Genomic DNA, 18,106 nt, shown 5'->3' on the forward strand with positions numbered 1-18,106 from the left:
AAAATGTAAAACTGTGAACAAGCAACAATACTCCTGGACCTTTAGCTCAGAGAAGTGATGCTTTATGTTAACAAAAATATGTATGTACTTACTGCAAGTGTGTTTAGGTGTGTAAGATAGATGACCATATTACTAAGTTTTTGTTGAATCATTGAACACAACTGTTTGCAGTCTCACTGTTTGAATGTCAACTTTGTATGCTTTAATTTTGTATCTTGAACAACTATTTCTAAGATGACAATATGTAGTCTATTAAATAGTAATTTCTTACTGTTCATTTTTTTGAAATTATTACTTGTACCCTTTTACTGTTTTTTTTCTTTAAATAAAATTTTTAAAAAATAAAAAAAGTATGTACTTATTCATACTAACTTTATTCATAATAGCTCCTTACCAGAAACAATCTAGATGTTCTTCAATGAATGATAAAACAAAATCTTAGCATGTTCAAGCTATGGAATACTACTCTGTGTTAAAAGATGAACTACTGATGCCTAAAACAACATGGATGACTGTCTACAGAATTACACTCAATGAAACAAGCAGTCTTAAAGTTTACATATTCAGTTACTATATGTATTTATCTTTCTTGAAATTATAAAATTATAAAAAGTAAGAGAAAAAATATTTTAAAAAGAAAAACAATTTTAAAAAATATTTTAAAAAGAAAAACATTGGTATCTAAAGTAGATACCAATGAAAGAAATTATGAAGGATACACACCAGAAGACAATTCATGCTCATGAACTGATAAGACAAATATTGTTAACCCATCCATAATTCTCCAAGGAATTTGCAGATCCAGTCCAATCCTCATTAAAATGCCAATGACCTTTTTCACATAACTAGGAAAGACTCACAAAATGGAACCACAATGGGCCCAAAATATCTAAATTAATCTTGAGCAAAAAAGATACAACTGATGACATTGTAATACCTGCCTTCAAAATATTCTGCAAAGTTATAGTACTCACAACAGCACAGTACAGTCATAAAACCAGACCAGCAAAAGAGAACAGAGAACCCAGAAATAAATCAGTCCTTTATAGCTAAATGATTCTTTTAACAAACGTAGCAAGGATATACAATGGAGAATGAAACGTCTCTAATAAATCATGCTGGAGAAAATGGGTATACAAATGGAAAAAATATGAAATTGGTCCCTATCTCTTACCACATTAAAAAACTAACTCAAAAGGGAACAAACAACTAAATATAAGACCTAAAACTAATGCCATATACCTGAAATACCTGAAACAATAGTAACCGAAATAAAGAAGCAGCTCCGGGAAGCTTTAAAGGAATTTAAACTAGAAATAATCTATCAGGTAAAAGAAGAAATAATAAAAGAAATGAAGGAGATGCTGAACATATCTAAAGAAGACACAGCTAAAAAATTGGAGGAACTAAAAAAAAGGATAGAATCTCTGGATGAACAATATAAGAAACAAACAGAATATATAAAAAAGATGCAAAGAGATATACAGGAAATCAAAAACTCCATTGAAAGTTGTAAAAACCGCCTGAATGAATGCAAAGATAGAATTTCAGACCTCGGAGACAAGATCGCAGCCAGTGAACAAGAAAGGAAAGATCTTTTAAAAATGACAAGAAATCAAGAAATAACAATTCAACACCTGCAAGATGACGCAAAGAAAAACAACATAAGGTTGATAAAGATAAATGAAAAAGGAGACAATACAAAGGATGTCAAGAGGATATTTAGAAAAGTAATTGCTGAAAACTTCCCAAACATGAAATTGGAAACTGATATCAGGATCAATGAGGCATATAGAACTCCAAATAGCCATAACCAAAATAAAACTACACACAGACATATAATAATCACCATTCAAGAAATTGAACAAAAGAATAGAATATTAAAAGCTGTCAGAGAGAAAAGACAGATCACCTATAAAAGAAAACCTATCAGAATCTCAGCAGACTTCTCCACACAAACAATAAAGGCAAGAAGAGCATGGAGTGAAGTATTTCAGACCCTAAAGGAAAATGATTTCCAACCTAGATTGATGTGCCCTGCAAAACTGTCCTTCAAAATTGATGGAGATATGGCAAAACAAAGCTGTCAGTCAATACCAAGGATAGACATAGGAGACTGCAAACAGCTGTGTTCAATGTTCCAAAAACATTGATAAAGTCAGCTATTTAACACCCCCAAACACACTTGCTGTTATATCTGTTAGAGCTCTTTTTCTTTTTTTTTCCCTCTCTTTTTTACAAAAAAATTTACACATCTTGGATTTTATTACTCCTTAGTGCTTATTACTTTCTTTGGGGGGGGAAGAAAAAAAAACAAAACAAAATTGATGGAGAAATAAGATACTACCACGACAAAGAACAGCTGAAGAAATTCATGATCACCAAGCCAATCCTGCAAAGAATACTGAAAAACAGTCTAGATACACTTAAGAAACAACCACTTAACAAAGCAGACAATTAAATAGAACAGAAAGATAAAGATGCAACAGCAGAAATATAACATGTCACCAATAAACCAATATATAACAGTTATAACCATTAATGTAAATTGTCTCAATGCACTAATTAAAAGAAATAGACTGGAAGAATGGATAAAGAAACAAAATCCAACCATATGCTGTCTACAAGAAACCCATCTAACCCAAAAGCATACTCCCAGACTGAAAGTCAAAGGATGGAAAACAATACTTCATGCAACAGGAACCCCCAAAAAAAGCGGGGGTAGCTATTCTGTTTGCAGACAATGTGAACTTCAAACCAATAATGATCAGAAGAGATAAAGCAGGTCACTACATACTGGTTACGGGAAAACTTCAAGAGGAAGAGATAACTATCTTAAATATATATGCACCAAATTCCAAAGCACCCAGTTATATAAAACAAGTAATATCAGAAATGAAAAACCAAATTAGCAGTAATAAAATTATGAGATTTTAACACAGCACTGACACCAATGGACAGATCAACAAGACAGAAAATCAGCAAAGAGATAAAAGAACTGAATCACACCTGTGAACAAATGGAATTGATAGACATATACTGAGTATCCCGCCCAACAACAGAATACACATTTTTCTCAGCAGTACATGGGTCATTCTCTAAAATAGACCATATATTAACTCACAGAACATATTTAAAGAAATGAAAAAGAGTTGAAATCATCCCTGCATGTTATCAGATCATAGTGCTATGAAATTAGTAATTAATGATAAAAGATACTGCAAAAATCCCACAAACACATGGAAACTGAATAACACACTCTTGAGTAATCAGTGGGTCACAGAAGAAATTAAAGAAGAAATTAAACAATACCTACAAACAAATGAAAACACAAATACAACTTACCGGAATCCGTGGGATCAATGAAAGCTGTCCTCAGAGGGAAATTTATTGCACCGAGTTCCCACATCAGGAAAACAGAACAAATACAAATAAATAACTTGATGCTACACCTCAAACATCTAGAAAAAGAAGCACAAGTCAAGTCCAAAGCCAAAAGAAGAGAGGAAATAATAAAAATTAGAGCAGAAAGCAATGCAATAGAGACTAAGAAAACAGTACAAAGAATGAATGAATCAAAGAGTTGGTTCTTTGAAAGAATAAATAAAATTGATAAGCCCCTAGCCAACCTTATTTTTAAAAAGGGAAGAAAAAGCTCAAATTCATGAAATAAGGAATGAAAAAGGTGAAATCACTAGAGACCCAATAGAAATACAGAAGATCATCAACACCTATATCAAAAACCTCTACTCTCAACGGTTTGATACCACGGAAGAAATAGACAGATTTCTAGAAGCATATGAAGTACCAAAGCTAGGTCAAGAAGAAGTAAAACTGCTGAATAACCCAATTTCTATTAATGAAATCGAAAACGTAATTAAGTCATTACCTACAAAGAAGAGCCCAGGCCCAGATGACTTGACTGCAGAATTCTACAAGAAATACAAAGAGGACCTAATGCCGACACTCCTCCAACTCTTCAATGAAATTGAAAGGGAAGCAATCCTTCCCAAGTCATTCCTGGAAGCAAATATTACTCTAGTACCAAAACCTGAGAAAGACCCAACTGAAAAAGAGAACTACAGACCAATCTCCCTAATGAACACACATGCAAAAATCCTCAATAAAATATTGGCAAATAGGATGCAGCAAGTCATCAAGAAGATTATACACCATGACCAAGTGGGATTCATTCCAGGTATGCAGGGATGGTTCAATATACGTAAATCAGTAAATGTAATCCACCATATCAATAGAGTCAAAAGTAAAAATCACATGATAATTTCCATAGATGCAACAGTCTGTACCTTTTGATAAGGTACAACAGTCATTTATGATAAGAACCTTACAGAAAACTGGAATAGATGGTCTTTACCCCAACATAATAAAGGCCATCTATGACAAACCAACAGCCAGTATCATACTAAATGGCCAAAAATTGAAGGCCTTTACTTTAAAATCAGGCACAAGACAAGGATGTCCCCTGTCACAACTCCTATTTAATATAGTACTGGAAATACTAGCCAGAGCAATTAGACAAGAGAGAGAAATAAAAGGCGTAAAGATAGAAAAAGAAGAAGTTAAATTATCACTATTTGCAGATGATATGATACTCTACATAGAAGACCCCCAAAACTCCATTGAAAGACTCCTAGATATAATAAATAAATTCAGCAATGTGGCTGGATACAAAATCAATACTCAAAAATCAATAGCCTTCTTATACACTAACAACAAAATCACAGAGAGAGAAATAAGAGAAGCCACGCACTTCACACTAGCAACCAAGAAAATGAAATATTTAGGAATTACTCTCATGAAAGAAGTGAAAGACCTATACAGGGAAAATTATAATACATTGAAAAATGAAATTGAAGATGATCTCAGAAAATGGAAAGACATCCCTTGCTCATGGATAGGAAGAATAAATATTGTAAAAATGGCCATTCTCCCAAAACTGTTATACAGATTCAATGCAATCCCAATAAAAATATGTATCATATACCTCATAGATTTCGAGAAATCAATCCCAAAATTCATCTGGCGTGAGAAGAGACCTAGAATAGCAAGGACGGTTCTAAGCAGCAAAGGCAAGGCAGGAGGTATCACAATCCCTGACTTGAAGTTATACTACAAAGCAACTGTAATAAAATCAACATAGTACTGGAATCAAAACAGAGCCGAAGACCAATGGAATAGACTAGAAGATACAACCACAACTACAAACACACTCAACCACCTTATCTTTGATAAAGGGGCCAAACAGGTTCACTGGAAGAATGACAGTCTCTTTAATAAATGGTGTTGGAAAAACTAGCTCTACATATGCCGAAAACTAAAACTAGACCCATGCCTGTCACCATATATGAAAATAAAATCTAAATGGATCAAAGATCTAAATATTAAAACAGAAACACTAAATCTACTGGAAGACAAATTGGGTAAAAACCTTGAAGACATAGGGGTAGGTAGAGAATTCATGAACAAGACTCAAACCGCACGGGAAATACTTCCCAGAGTCAATAACTGGGATCACATCTTATTAAAATGTTTCTGCACATCAAAAGAAATCTCTAACATAGTGAAAAGAAAACCCACAAACTGGGAAAGAATCCTAGTTAACTGCCCCTCAGACAAAGGACTTCTGTCTAAAACATACAAAGAATTAAAAAAAATCAGACCCCCAAAATTCAAAGACCCCATCCAAAAATGGGCATCGGAGATGAATAAAAAATTTTCGGATGAAGAAATACAAACAGCAAATAAATATATGAAAAAATGTTCAGCATCACTAGTCATTAGAGAAATGCAAATCAAAACCACACTGAGATTTCATCTCACTCCTGAAAGAATGGCCAAGATCAAGAAAACTACCACCAACAAATGCTGGAGAGGCTGTGGGGAAAAAGGAACTCTCCTGCACTGTTGGTGGGAGTGTAGACTGGTGCAACCATTGTGGAGGTCAGTCTGGAGATTTCTCAGAAAGCTGGAACTGGAAGCCCCATTTGACCCAGCTATTCCACTTCTAGGCATATTCCTAGAAGAACTGAAAGCATCATACCACAGTGATATATGTGCACCCATGTTTATAGCAGCACAATTTGTAATAGCCAGATCTTGGAAACAACCTAAGTGTCCATCAACTAAGGAATGGATAAAAAAAGTTGTGGTATTTTTATACAATGGAGTACTACTCAGCTATGAAGAATGATCACATTGAGACATTTATAAATAAATGGACGTAGCTCGAGACCATACTCGTAAGTGTAATAAATCAAACTCACATGTATAAATACCGAATAGTTTCCCTAGTGTAAGAAATGATAAGAATACATGAAAGTACATGGTAATCATGATTCCCAGTCATACTGGTTTGAAGCCATATAATGTTTTCACTCATTAATTGGAATGGTTTTAATTTGGGTTGTTTTGTTTTATTGTCTGTGATACTACAAATAACTATTTTGAAGAGAATAAGAGCGTAATAGCTAGTGCTGATTTAATATCATCCTGTTTTGAAGCCCCATCAAGTTGTTGTTCATGTGTTTCCATTGGTTCTAACATGTTGTATCTTATTATACCTTAATGTATGTGACAGTATAAGCAAGTTTTTTATAGACAAAGAGATAATATAGAAATTGACGTTTGGTTTCTGCTAGCTGGTTCTAAATACCCTGCAATAATTTCATTATCTTGAATGGTTTCTCACTGTCTTGATAAATTTGATGCTATAGTATACGAAGTTAGACTCAAATATTTCAAGGAAAGAGTCACTATGGTAACTACTATTAATGTCAAGCTATCTGGGGGTGAAACACAATGATGCTGAAATTTTTTGGTTCTGACCAGTGTTGTTCTATTGATATGTTTTTTTTATCTCAGTCTCTCCCCCCCCCTTTTTCTTTCCTTTTTTTAAAAATTATTTCTTAGTATCTTTTAACTAAAGGAAAACTAAATTAAAAATAGTGCAATAGATTATAGTAATTTTTTTGTTTCCCTATTAACCTGATTTGAACCCCTGTATTGTTCTCCACATCTTGTTCTTACTGATTTTATTATATTCTGTTTCAGTTAACAGTATCAAGTTTGAGGGTAGAGGCAACCATTTGGAAGGCAACCAGATATTCTACGATGCCTGTTACCGTTTGACTATTATCTTCTTTGGAAGTCCTGTAAGCTCTCCAAAGTGGGTTTTATTGGTCATCTGCACTGTTTTGTTCAATTCTTTTATACCAGCGGATATAGCCTACTCTTTTTAGGATAACAAGAGGCATAATGGTAACCATTGTTGATCATCTAGTAATCCTTTTTTTTTTCATTTTATACTATGTCCATCCTCCTGATCTATCTGACTCTGTTTTGCTTTGTCACATTGGGTTTTTCTTTGGTCCATCTTGTTTTGTTTTGTTTTTTGTTTTTTGGCTTTTTTAAATCTTTTTTCTTTTCCTCTTCAAAGAAAAAGTTATAAAAACTGTGGAAGTAATGGAAACTAAAATGTGTGATTGTTAGCGTAAAAAAGAGAGGAAGGAAAGTGATCTAAAGGATATAACTGCAAGTATGTTTAAATGTGTAGGATAGAGAACCATATTGCTGAGTTTTTCTTGGATCATTGAACAGAGCTGACTGCAATCTCACTGTATTAATCTCCACTTCGTATGCTTTAATTTTGTAATCTGGACAGCTGTTTGTAAAATGACAATGTGTGATCTATTAACTGGTGAACTCTTACTGTATATTTTTTTCTCTTGAAATTCTGTATTACTTCTAGCCTTTTACTGTTTTGCTTCATTTAGTTTTGTTTTTCTCTTTAAATAAAAAAAAGGAAAAAAAAGACCTAAAACTATGAAAATGCTAGAGCAAAACTTAGGGCAAATACTCCAACACATTGAAATAAACATCTTTTTTGATAAGACCCAAAAATACAAACAAGAAAAACAAAAGTAGACAAATGGGATTATATCAAACTAAGAAGCTTCTGCTTAGCAAAGAAAGCAAAGTGATTTCAACATTCAAAATTCACCTTATCAGTAGACTAAGAAAGAAAGCCACAAACCAATGTAGAAAAAGCATTAGATAAACATGTATTTCTATGAAACCTCTTGGTAAATGAGGAATAGGAACTTTTAGCCTGATGAAGAGTATCTATTAAAAGTTAGCAATTAACATAATACTTAACAGTGAAAGATTCAATACTTTCACCCTGAAGTCGACAGCAAGACAATGGTATTTGTTCGCACCATTTCTACTTAATATTGTACAAAAGATTCTAGCTGGAGCAATAAAGCAATAAAAAGAAAAAAAGAATTAAGATCAGAAAGGAGGGAGTAAAACTGTCTTTATTAGCAGGCAATATGATCATCCATGCAGAAACTGACAAAGTTTACAAAGCAGTTACCAAAACCAAGAAGTGAGTTTAGTGAGGTTTTAGCATGTATGATTACCATAAAAAAGCAATTATAAATCTATATACTAGATACAAACAATCCAAAATTGACATTTTAATCTTATTTTCAATATTTTATTCAAATTTCACTATATTTGATTGCTATTCAGTTTATAGTTCATATCTATGGCCATTATCAACTTTTTGTTACAAATGCACAACTTTGGTTTTCATTGTGCTTTTTTGTTTTTGTTTTTGTTTTTTTTTAGTAGGCTTTGGCATGGAAGTGGAATTGGAAACAAAACTCTCACTAGGGACTTTTTTCTACCTTTTAGTTACTATTCCCTGTAGGAAAATAGTATCAAAATCGAGGACCTACTACTTGGAAAGGAATAACTGATTTTACAAGAAACAACATGGAATTTCAAGTTCTTCTAGAAGGTACAAAAAACATAGACACCTACCTGATTTCCTCCGGGTCCCGAAGCAATACAACAAAACAGCAGTAATCACAAGGCCAAGTAACAACCCAGTGACTCCAGCTGTGGCAGCACCAACTCTGCTCCTGGAAATTCCTGAATGGAAAGTTATATACTTGAGTTCCAATGACAAGGACTTTAAATCAAAACCACACAAGTGATGGCTAGAAATATATGAGAGCAGGAATTTTCCAAGTTCTGCTGCCTTTGTTTTAATTTCTATATAACTTACAATTTTAAAAACAATGACTAATAAAGAATGGTTACCATCACCTAAGATTAAAATTTATTTTCTTTCCCTTCCCCTGGGAAATCAGTACCAATTTCAAGAAACCCCAAACCTTAGGGGCATGTAAGAAATTCTCTAACATTGATAGATTTGTGTTGTCTTTTGGATAAATATCTTATTGATCATAACTACGATTTTAGTCTAAGTACCACTCATTAACCCACCTATGACACTGAATGTCACCACCTCACTGCGCTGGGCTCCCAGCCCATTGTCAGCCTCACAGGAGTAGTTTCCAGCATGTTCTGTGTTCACCAAGAGGTTGAAGGATGCTCCTCCTCCCCAGGGAGCTGAACTGTTCCCCAGAGTGACATTTTCACGGTAAAACCGGTACAGGATCGGGGGAGAGCCTCTCAGGGACTCACAGTGAAGCTCCACTGTGTCCCCAATCACGGCCTGGCCTTGAGAGGACCTGAAGGTAAAGACTGGGCAGGATACTGGAACTGAAGGAAGAAATACAGTTCACAGATATGCATGATTATATATGCAAGAGAACTTAATAAAAGCATATACAGCATAATTTATTACACTACCATGGATCTGGATTCAGGAAAAACTGGATTTTAATCCTTTTGCTAGCTCTGAAATCTTGATCTTTTTTTTTCTATGGTACTGGAGATTGAATCCAGGTCTTTGCCTATATCAGATAAGCACTCTATAATTGACCTACATATGCAGCCCATTTTATTTTTCCATTTTGAAATTATCTTGCTAAGCTATCCAGACTGACTTTGAACTTGTGATTCTTCTGCCTCAGCCTCTCAAGTAGCATGGATTACAGGCTTGCACCACCATACTTGACTGTAACTTTGAATTTTAAAAACTTATTTATTTATTCTTTTGTATAATGAATATATCACAAGCCATTATTGTTAAAACCATATATAAATAGTGATGCTATTTATTAATGACAAAAATAACTAATAGTTGAATCTTAGCTCAAATATCAAGACTTTCACATGTCTGAATTAGAATTTCATTACTCTCTGTTAGCTTGCTTTATTTTTCAGGATAGTATTAGTAGTACCTAACGTCTGTCCATTCATTCATCCATCCATCTACCCATATTCATCCCTCCACCATTTTGCATATCTGATTACCTCAATAGAATATAAATTCCATTAGAATAGGGATTTATCTGTTCTTTGCTGTATTTCCAGCTGATGGGATTTTACACAAAATTCAATAATTGCCCCATATTTGGTGGCTATATGGATGACTAGGTTGATTCAGACTGGCACAAAAATACCTACATGCAGCTCTAGCAACAATGATTTTCATTTGCACTGACAATTATAGAAATAAGACAGCCAACAGCCAGTAAATGAATGGAAAGAGAATTAAAAGATAGAAGGAGAGCAGAGAAAGGCTAGAGAGGAAAAAAATGCAGCTTGAAGGGAAGGAGGTAAGGGGACATTAAAAGCATTAAGATACGTTATGTATATGACATATGAATGAATGCAATCACTTATTCACAATGAATTTATCATTATATATTGGAAACATGTACTTAATAAAAATATTTTTAGAAGAATAGAAAACCAAGGACTGGGGATTTAGTTCAGTGGCATAAGCCACTGTCTGGCAAGCACAAGGTTGTGAGTTCAATCCCTGGTACCAAAAAAAAGAATAGAAAACCATTAATGTGGAATGCAAACTATAAGATTGTTGCTTCAGTTAAGTTGTGAAGAAACCTGATCAGTCAGTCTATGTTCAGGGCTTTAGATATAAGCTATGTACTTTATTGGCATGGAAGACTGGGTAAAGATCGCAATGACCAGATTTGAAAATGAGTCACATTTTGGATGCAAGAAAGACGACATTGGCTACCTCACCATGGTAGAGATGCCAACTCACAGTATTGCAAATATGTGGCTGCTGCTAAATCTAAGTAGACAGCTTGGTCCTTCTCATACCCTCTGAAATATGCTACAACTAGACAGACTTTGTGGATGCAGAAGGGCTCAGAGAACTTTTTCCTTGGTATTTTGCAAATCCCAGCCCTACCCAAGTTCCTGGACTTCTTCATTTTGGAAGCAGAGATTCCCAGCTATTTCCAGTCACCTCCATCGCAATCCTTCCATAAGATATCACTGAACCTCTAGTTCTATATGAATATTCCTCTGACATCAGAGAAGTCTATGACTAAAACACACTGTGATTATCACCAAGTTCAGTAAGTATTTCATACCTAATGGGGTGTGAAATAAAATATGAATACTCTGGTACTTTCAGTTCACGAAGGTAATTTTTTCCACAGTTCTGGAAAAGATGGCCAAGTTTGTGTTTGTGCAGAAAAGGTAGCCACAAGTTGTGCCTGTCACCCAATGCAGAATTTGAAAGTAAAAAACAAAAATTTGCCAACTGCTTCAGTTTGTGAACCCAGCTGTTCGCAAACAAAAGCATTCATGAACCAAGGTACCACTGTATTTAAGAATGCTTAGTTTTTAACTTAGATGTAAGAAAGACAGTCAGGTTTCCTAATGCATCAGCAGTCTTTCTCAGACCTCCTGTCATTTCTCGTAGTCAGAAAACCTAAGAGGTCCTGTGAAGACAGGGGTGCTCTGGGCAAACAGATGTAGACAGCAGGTACTTCACTTGTTTATGCATTCTTAGCATACTGAATCATATAATCAAGTTATTGATTACTAGCGTGCTTTTACAGGTTGTCTTATGATGATGGTTGTAGTGGTTGTGGTGGTGGTGGTGGTGACAGTGATGATGATTAGTCGTACTGGAAATGGAACTCATGATCACTCAAAATCTTTACAGTTCTTTGTAATGAGATTGGAGAATAAAAAAACCATTTTTATATTGCAAAGAAGTTGCTAAATTATTTTGGTGGTAGTGTTCTAAAGTGAAAACTCAAAGATATTAGTATAAATTAGTATTAGTATTTTAAGTAGTTACTAATGATCTCCTGGATTTTGCCAGTGTCCATTCCGAATGCAATTTTATATTTTTGATTGCATTGATGTTGGTCTTTTTTTTCTTGTGATAAGTTTGGCTAAAGATTTTTTTCTTTTCTTTCTTCTTCTTCCTCTTCTTCTTCCTCTCCTCCTTCTCCTTCTTCTCCTTCTCCTTCTCCTTCTCCTTCTCCTTCTCCTTCTCCTTCTCCTTCTCCTTCTCCTTCTCCTTCTCCTTCTTCTTCTTCTTGTTTTTTTGTACCAGAGATTGAACTGCAGCTGAGCTAAATCCCCAGCCTCTGGATAAAGTTTTGTTTTCTATCTTTTCAGCCTTTCAAACATGACTCTTTATTATATGTATTTTTATTGTCAATTTTATTAATTTCTGCTCTGACTTTTATCATTGTCTTCCTTGTAGTAGCTTTGGTTTCGATAGTTCATATTTTTCTAAGAACTTGAGGTACATCTTTAGGTTAATTATTTGGGCTCTCTGTTTTTCTCAGGTGGAAATTCACAGTTGTAAACTTCCATCTTAGAATTATTTTCATTGTCCATTGAATTATTTTCATTGTCCATAGAATTATTTTCATTGTCCTGGTGTGATGTGCTGGCATTATTTTTTGATTTGAGGACTATTTAATTTCTTGAATTTTTCTGTGATTCATTGTTATTTGAGAGTTTATTGTTTAATCTCTGTGTTTGCATAATTACTGCTGTTTGTTTGCTATTTATTTCTAATTTCATTACACTATGGTCTGATAACATGTATAGGATAATTTTGGTTCCTTTGAATTTATTTAAGTATCTTAATGGGCTAATGTATGGTTTCTTTTAGAGAAATTTCCTGTGCTTCTGAGGAGAATGCATATTCTGTAGTTATTGGGTGGAATACTCTGTAGATATCTACTACTAAGTAAGTTTGTTCAAAAGTGTGGTTCAACTCTGATATTCTTGGATGATTTTTTTTTTGTCTAGTTGATCTGTCTATTTGAAATAGTGGGTACTGAGATCCCACTATAATTGTTCTAATGTATATCTGATCTTTTATGCCCACTAGGGCTTGTTTTGTAAAGTAAGGAAAATCAGTCTTCAGTTAATATATGTATCTACAATTTTTATCTTCTCCTGTTGAATCTTTCCCATAACTAATATGTAGGGACTTTCTTTGCTTCTTCTGATAAGTTTTGACGTTGGCATGAAGTTCTATCTATCTATCTATCTATCTATCTATCTATCTATCTATCTCTTTTTCTCTGTCAGAAGCGTCTCAGGCTGTACTTCAGGCTGACCTTGAACTCACTATGTAGCATAGCATGGACTGACTTCAAACTTGCAGCCACCCTCCCTCCTTAGCCTCTCAGTACTGAGATGGTAGACATGTGCCATCACACCATGACACCTTTTCTCAAAAGAGGGTAGCTACATTTGCTTGGTTCTATGGTACAGAATATTGTTTTCCAGCCTGATTTTTAGTCTAACTTTCTTTCTGAATTAAGTATATTTCCTGTATGCAAGATACTGCTGTGATTTTTTTTTTCATCTAGTATGCTAACCTGTGTCTTTTGATTGGGGAGTTGAGACTATTCACACTGAGAATTATTATTGAAAGTTATTGACTTATTCTGATCATTACATTATTTTCCTGCTGCTGAATCTTTTTCCCTCCAAATTACCCTGCCTTTTAAAGGGTGTGTTGAGAAGTTTACTATAATTCTAAAGAGTTTACATTAATATGTGACTTGTTGGTTTTTCTCTAATAACTTTTAAGATTCTGTCCTGGAGTTGGACTTCTAGGATTTTGACTAAGATGTATCATGGATAAATTCTTTTCTGATTGTGACTTTTTGGAGTTTTATATGCCTAGATTACCTTTATGTTAAATTCTTTCCCTGTTCTTGGGAAGTTTTCTGCTACAATTTTTTTTTTTGGCAGCTTTTAATGGCATTCAAGTTTTCTTCTGATTTTTCACTAGTGCCAATTAATCTTAGGTAACTCTTCAGAGCCTCATCTGGCATGTGTTGGATCTGTTTTTAATTGTTGTCTCTTTTTAAAATGTGTCTTTAATTATATGGTCAGTTGCATCAGTCGTGACTTCTAGTTCTCATATTCTTTCTTCAAATTGATTACTTCTGCTCCTCACAATTCAACAAAATTTTGTATCTTCTGAATTGCTATTTTGTGCCTTTTCATATCCTTTAATTCTTTACTGAACTGATTGCTCACTCTTTGTTTTGTTCAGTTAAGGTAGCTCTTTATTTGTGTTTTCTTTAACTTCATTGACCATTTTGTTTATTAGATTCATTACCTAAATTGGAGAACTCAGAAAAAATGAATAGATTTGTAGATACATATGAATTACCAAAGATGAACCAAGATGATATAAAACTTTGAACAGTGGACTAGGGATTTAGCTCAGTGGCATAAGCACCTGCCTTGCAAGCATGTGGTCGTGAGTTTGATCCCTGATACCAATAAAAAAAAACTTGAACAATCAAAAACAGGCATAAAAAATTAGGTAGCAATTTTTTTAAAACCCTACCAAGTTTTTAAAAAAATGTAAAACCCAGTAAGTTTACCACTGTATTCTACAAGAACTTCAGAGATGATCTAATGCCAATACACCTCAAATTCTTTAATGAAATTGAAAAGTAAAGAATACAGCCAAACTCAATCCTAGAAGCTAGTATTATCCTGATTCCAGGCAAAAGCTCAACTAAAAAAGAGAACGACATGCCAATGTCTTTAATGAACTGAGATGCAAAACTCATCAACAAGATATTGGCAAACAGAATGTAAAAAATCATCACAAATATCATACATCATGACCAAGTAGGCTTCATCTCAAAGAGCAAAAATGGTTCAATGTACACAAATCAATAAATGAAATATGGGGGCTGGGGATTTAACTCAGCAAGCATAAGCGCCTGCCTTGCAAGCAGGCAGTCGTGAGTTCGATTCCCGGTACCAATAAAAAAAATGAAATATAGCAAATAAGCAGCATCAAGGATAAAAATCATGCCATTATCTCAATAGCAGCAAAAAATGCCTCTGAAAAATCTAATACTCATTCACGATAAAACCCCTTAATAAAATTGGTGTAGAAGGGATTTATCTCAATCTGATAAAAACCAATTATAACAAATATATGACCAGTCTCAGACTAAATGGAAAAAACCTAAAAAATTTTCCTCTAAAAATTAGGAGCAAAATAAGGACATCCATGGCTATCACTCTTGCTCAATGTAGTACTCGAGACATTAGATAGAGCAGTTAGGTAAGAGAAGGAAATCAAAGGAATATTTAGATGAAAGAAACTATCCTTATTCAAAGATAACATGATCCTTCACATAAAAGACAAAAACAATCCACCGAAAGACTACTAGAATTAATAAATAAATGCAGCATTGTAGGAGGATACATAATCGACATGCAAAATCCATAACATTGCTACACACAAATAATAAACCCACTGAGAAAGATATCAGTAAGTAATGTCATTCATAATGTCTTCAAAAAAATAAATATGCAGGCATTAACCAATCAAGGAAGTAAAAGGCCTTTATAATGAAAACTACAGTGTTCTGTAACGGGAGATTAAAATGAACATTGGAAAATGGAAAGATACATCATCTGGAGAGGCAGAACAAATATCAAAATACTGGTCATACTACTAAAATTGATGTATACAATGAATGAAGTCCCAATCAAAATATCAACAGCATTTCTCACAGAACTAGACAAAACAATCCTAAACTTTATGTAGAATCAGAAGAGACCCAGAGTAGCAAAAGCAATCTTGTATAATAAAAGTAAAGCAAGGAGCATCACAATCCCAGAGTGCACATTATATTACAAACTATAGGAATAAAACAGCATGGTGCAGGCACAAAAACAGACTTGTGGATCAGTGGAATCAAATAGAGGTTGCAGTAACAAGCTTGAGCATAGTAAACTATCTGATCTTTGACCATGAGCCAAAAGCATACATTGGAGAAAAGAAAGCCTTCTCAACAAATGCTGCTGGCAAACTTGTTACAAATATGCAGAAGACTCAATTTAGATCCCTATCTTCCAAAATATATGAAAACAATTTTTAAGTTGATCAAAAATTTAAGTAGTAACACAGAAGCTATCTGCCAGAAAATAAAATATGTAAAACTCTTTACAACAGCTATGGTTATGGGTGAGGACATCTTGAATACAGCCCCAGCTACATAAGAAATAATATGAACAATCAGTAAGTGGAATTATACCACATTAAAAAAAACCTTCTGCATAGCAAAGGAAATAACTAACAGTGAAGAGACAAACTATATGGTGAGAAAATATTTTACCAACTACTGCTCAGATAGAAGTCTAATATCTAAAACATAGAAAGAATTCAAAAGAATTAGACCTCTAAAAATAAAAGGTCTAGTCAAAAGTGGAACAGTGAAATGAATGACATTTCTAAGAAATACAAATGGCCAATAAATACATAAGAAATTTTCATTAGAGAAATGCAAATGAAAATAACACTGAGATTCCATCTTACCCTGGAAAGATTGTTGTCATCAAAAACCAAATAATACAAATGCTGGTAAGGCTGTGGGGGAAAAGAACACTGCTACATTGTTAGTTATAATATAAACTAGTATGACTACTAGGGAAATTAATATTTAGAAAAGACTAAAAATAGAAATTCCACTTGATCCAGCCTTTGTCTTCCAGGTATCTTCCCAAAAGAGCTAAAGACATTACATTACAGTGATACCTGTTTACTTATACTACGGAAGAACAATTTTTAATAGTTAAATCTTGGAAACAGCCAATATATCCATCAATGGGGGAAGGAATAGACCAAATGTGGCATTTATATACAAAGATAAATTTGTGCCATATGTGGAAAAGTGGGTTCACCTTGACACCATAATATTAAGTGAAATAAATCAGACACATAATGTTAAATTTTGCATGGTTTCTCTTATGTGAGAAGCCCAAAGAACATATAATTTAAAGAGCAAAATAAAAAAATAGATAAGAGGAGGTAAGGTAGAGATCTTTTGCAAATGGGAAGGTCCCCAGAAGGAAGATGGGACGGAAGTAGAAGGGGAAGTTAAAACAAGTAGCTTATGTTATATACAGGTACCAGCTACCCTTGATGAATGTAATGATTATATGCTAATGACATGTACTAATACAAACAAAATTTTATAAAAGAAAGGCTAATATTTGATTTTTGGTAAGTTTTGTTGTGTTTCATATTTTGGTGTTCAGTACCTATTGATTCTATCACACTTAGTAGACACTTTTAAAAATACTTTGTCTAGTAACCAGGGGACCAAATAAAGATAAATACTGGACAGAGAAAGGGGAAGAAAATCATGGCAAGGAATGGTCTAACAATTCTTTACCTGGACAGAGGAGAGGAATTCAGAAATAAGGACTCCTATTGCATGTTGCTTTGTCAGTAATTGCTGGATAAACATGTCGGGTATTTTGAAAAGTCTCTGCTTTTCTTTTAGAAAGACTGGGAGGGGTATGTGTGCTTGTTGAAGACACTGAATAGAAATAAAATGGTGCTATAACTCCCATTACCGAATGTGAGGTCACTAGAAGAGCCTCAGTGCTCCGAAGTAGAGGGAGAGCATGTGAAAAATTTGCCCGATTTCTCCACCAAAATCTGGTGGGTGTCACTCCATCAAAATCCCAGTGGGTCTCTGTTTGTGGAACACCATCTGAAACAAGCTTATAAACACCGTGGGACAGCTGGCTTACCTGTGACCTTCAGGCTCACCGGGTGGCTGTGCTGGGAACCCAGGCCATTGTCAGCCTCACATGAATATTTTCCGGAGTGTTCCACAGTCAAAGAGAAGTTGAAAAATGCTCCTCCTCCAGAGGGGGCTGAGCCACTCCCCACAGTGACATTCTCATGATAAAACTGGTACAAGATTGGGGGAGAGCCTCTCTGGACCTCACAGTAAAGCCACACCAAGTCTCCTACCACAGCCAGGGCCCTGGGAGCCCTGATCGTGAGGACCGGGTTAGAAATCGGAACTGGAGAAATGAA

The 18,106-nt window shown here is 34.5% G+C and overlaps 1 protein-coding gene across 6 annotated transcripts in view; it reads right to left on the reverse strand.

Annotated features, from left to right (window-relative positions):
* LOC100729440 (Fc receptor-like protein 3) overlaps positions 1 to 18,106 on the reverse strand; it is a 48,642-nt gene that overhangs the window by 12,016 nt on the left and 18,520 nt on the right. For 5 of the 6 annotated variants that reach the window (XM_063253449.1, XM_063253448.1, XM_063253450.1 and 2 more), the window contains 3 exons: positions 17,815 to 18,093; positions 9,316 to 9,594; positions 8,848 to 8,958 (listed from right to left, as the gene is read on the reverse strand). In XM_063253449.1, the coding sequence (XP_063109519.1) occupies positions 8,848 to 8,958; positions 9,316 to 9,594; positions 17,815 to 18,093 (669 nt within the window). The remainder of the gene's footprint in view (positions 1 to 8,847; positions 8,959 to 9,315; positions 9,595 to 17,814; positions 18,094 to 18,106) is intronic. The other variant, XM_063253453.1, reaches the window with a different exon arrangement.

The sequence above is a fragment of the Cavia porcellus genome, unplaced genomic scaffold (genome assembly GCF_034190915.1).
Source record: "Cavia porcellus strain 051 isolate PalLab524CR breed Dunkin Hartley unplaced genomic scaffold, mCavPor4.1 scaffold_7, whole genome shotgun sequence".
NCBI lineage: Eukaryota > Metazoa > Chordata > Mammalia > Rodentia > Caviidae > Cavia > Cavia porcellus.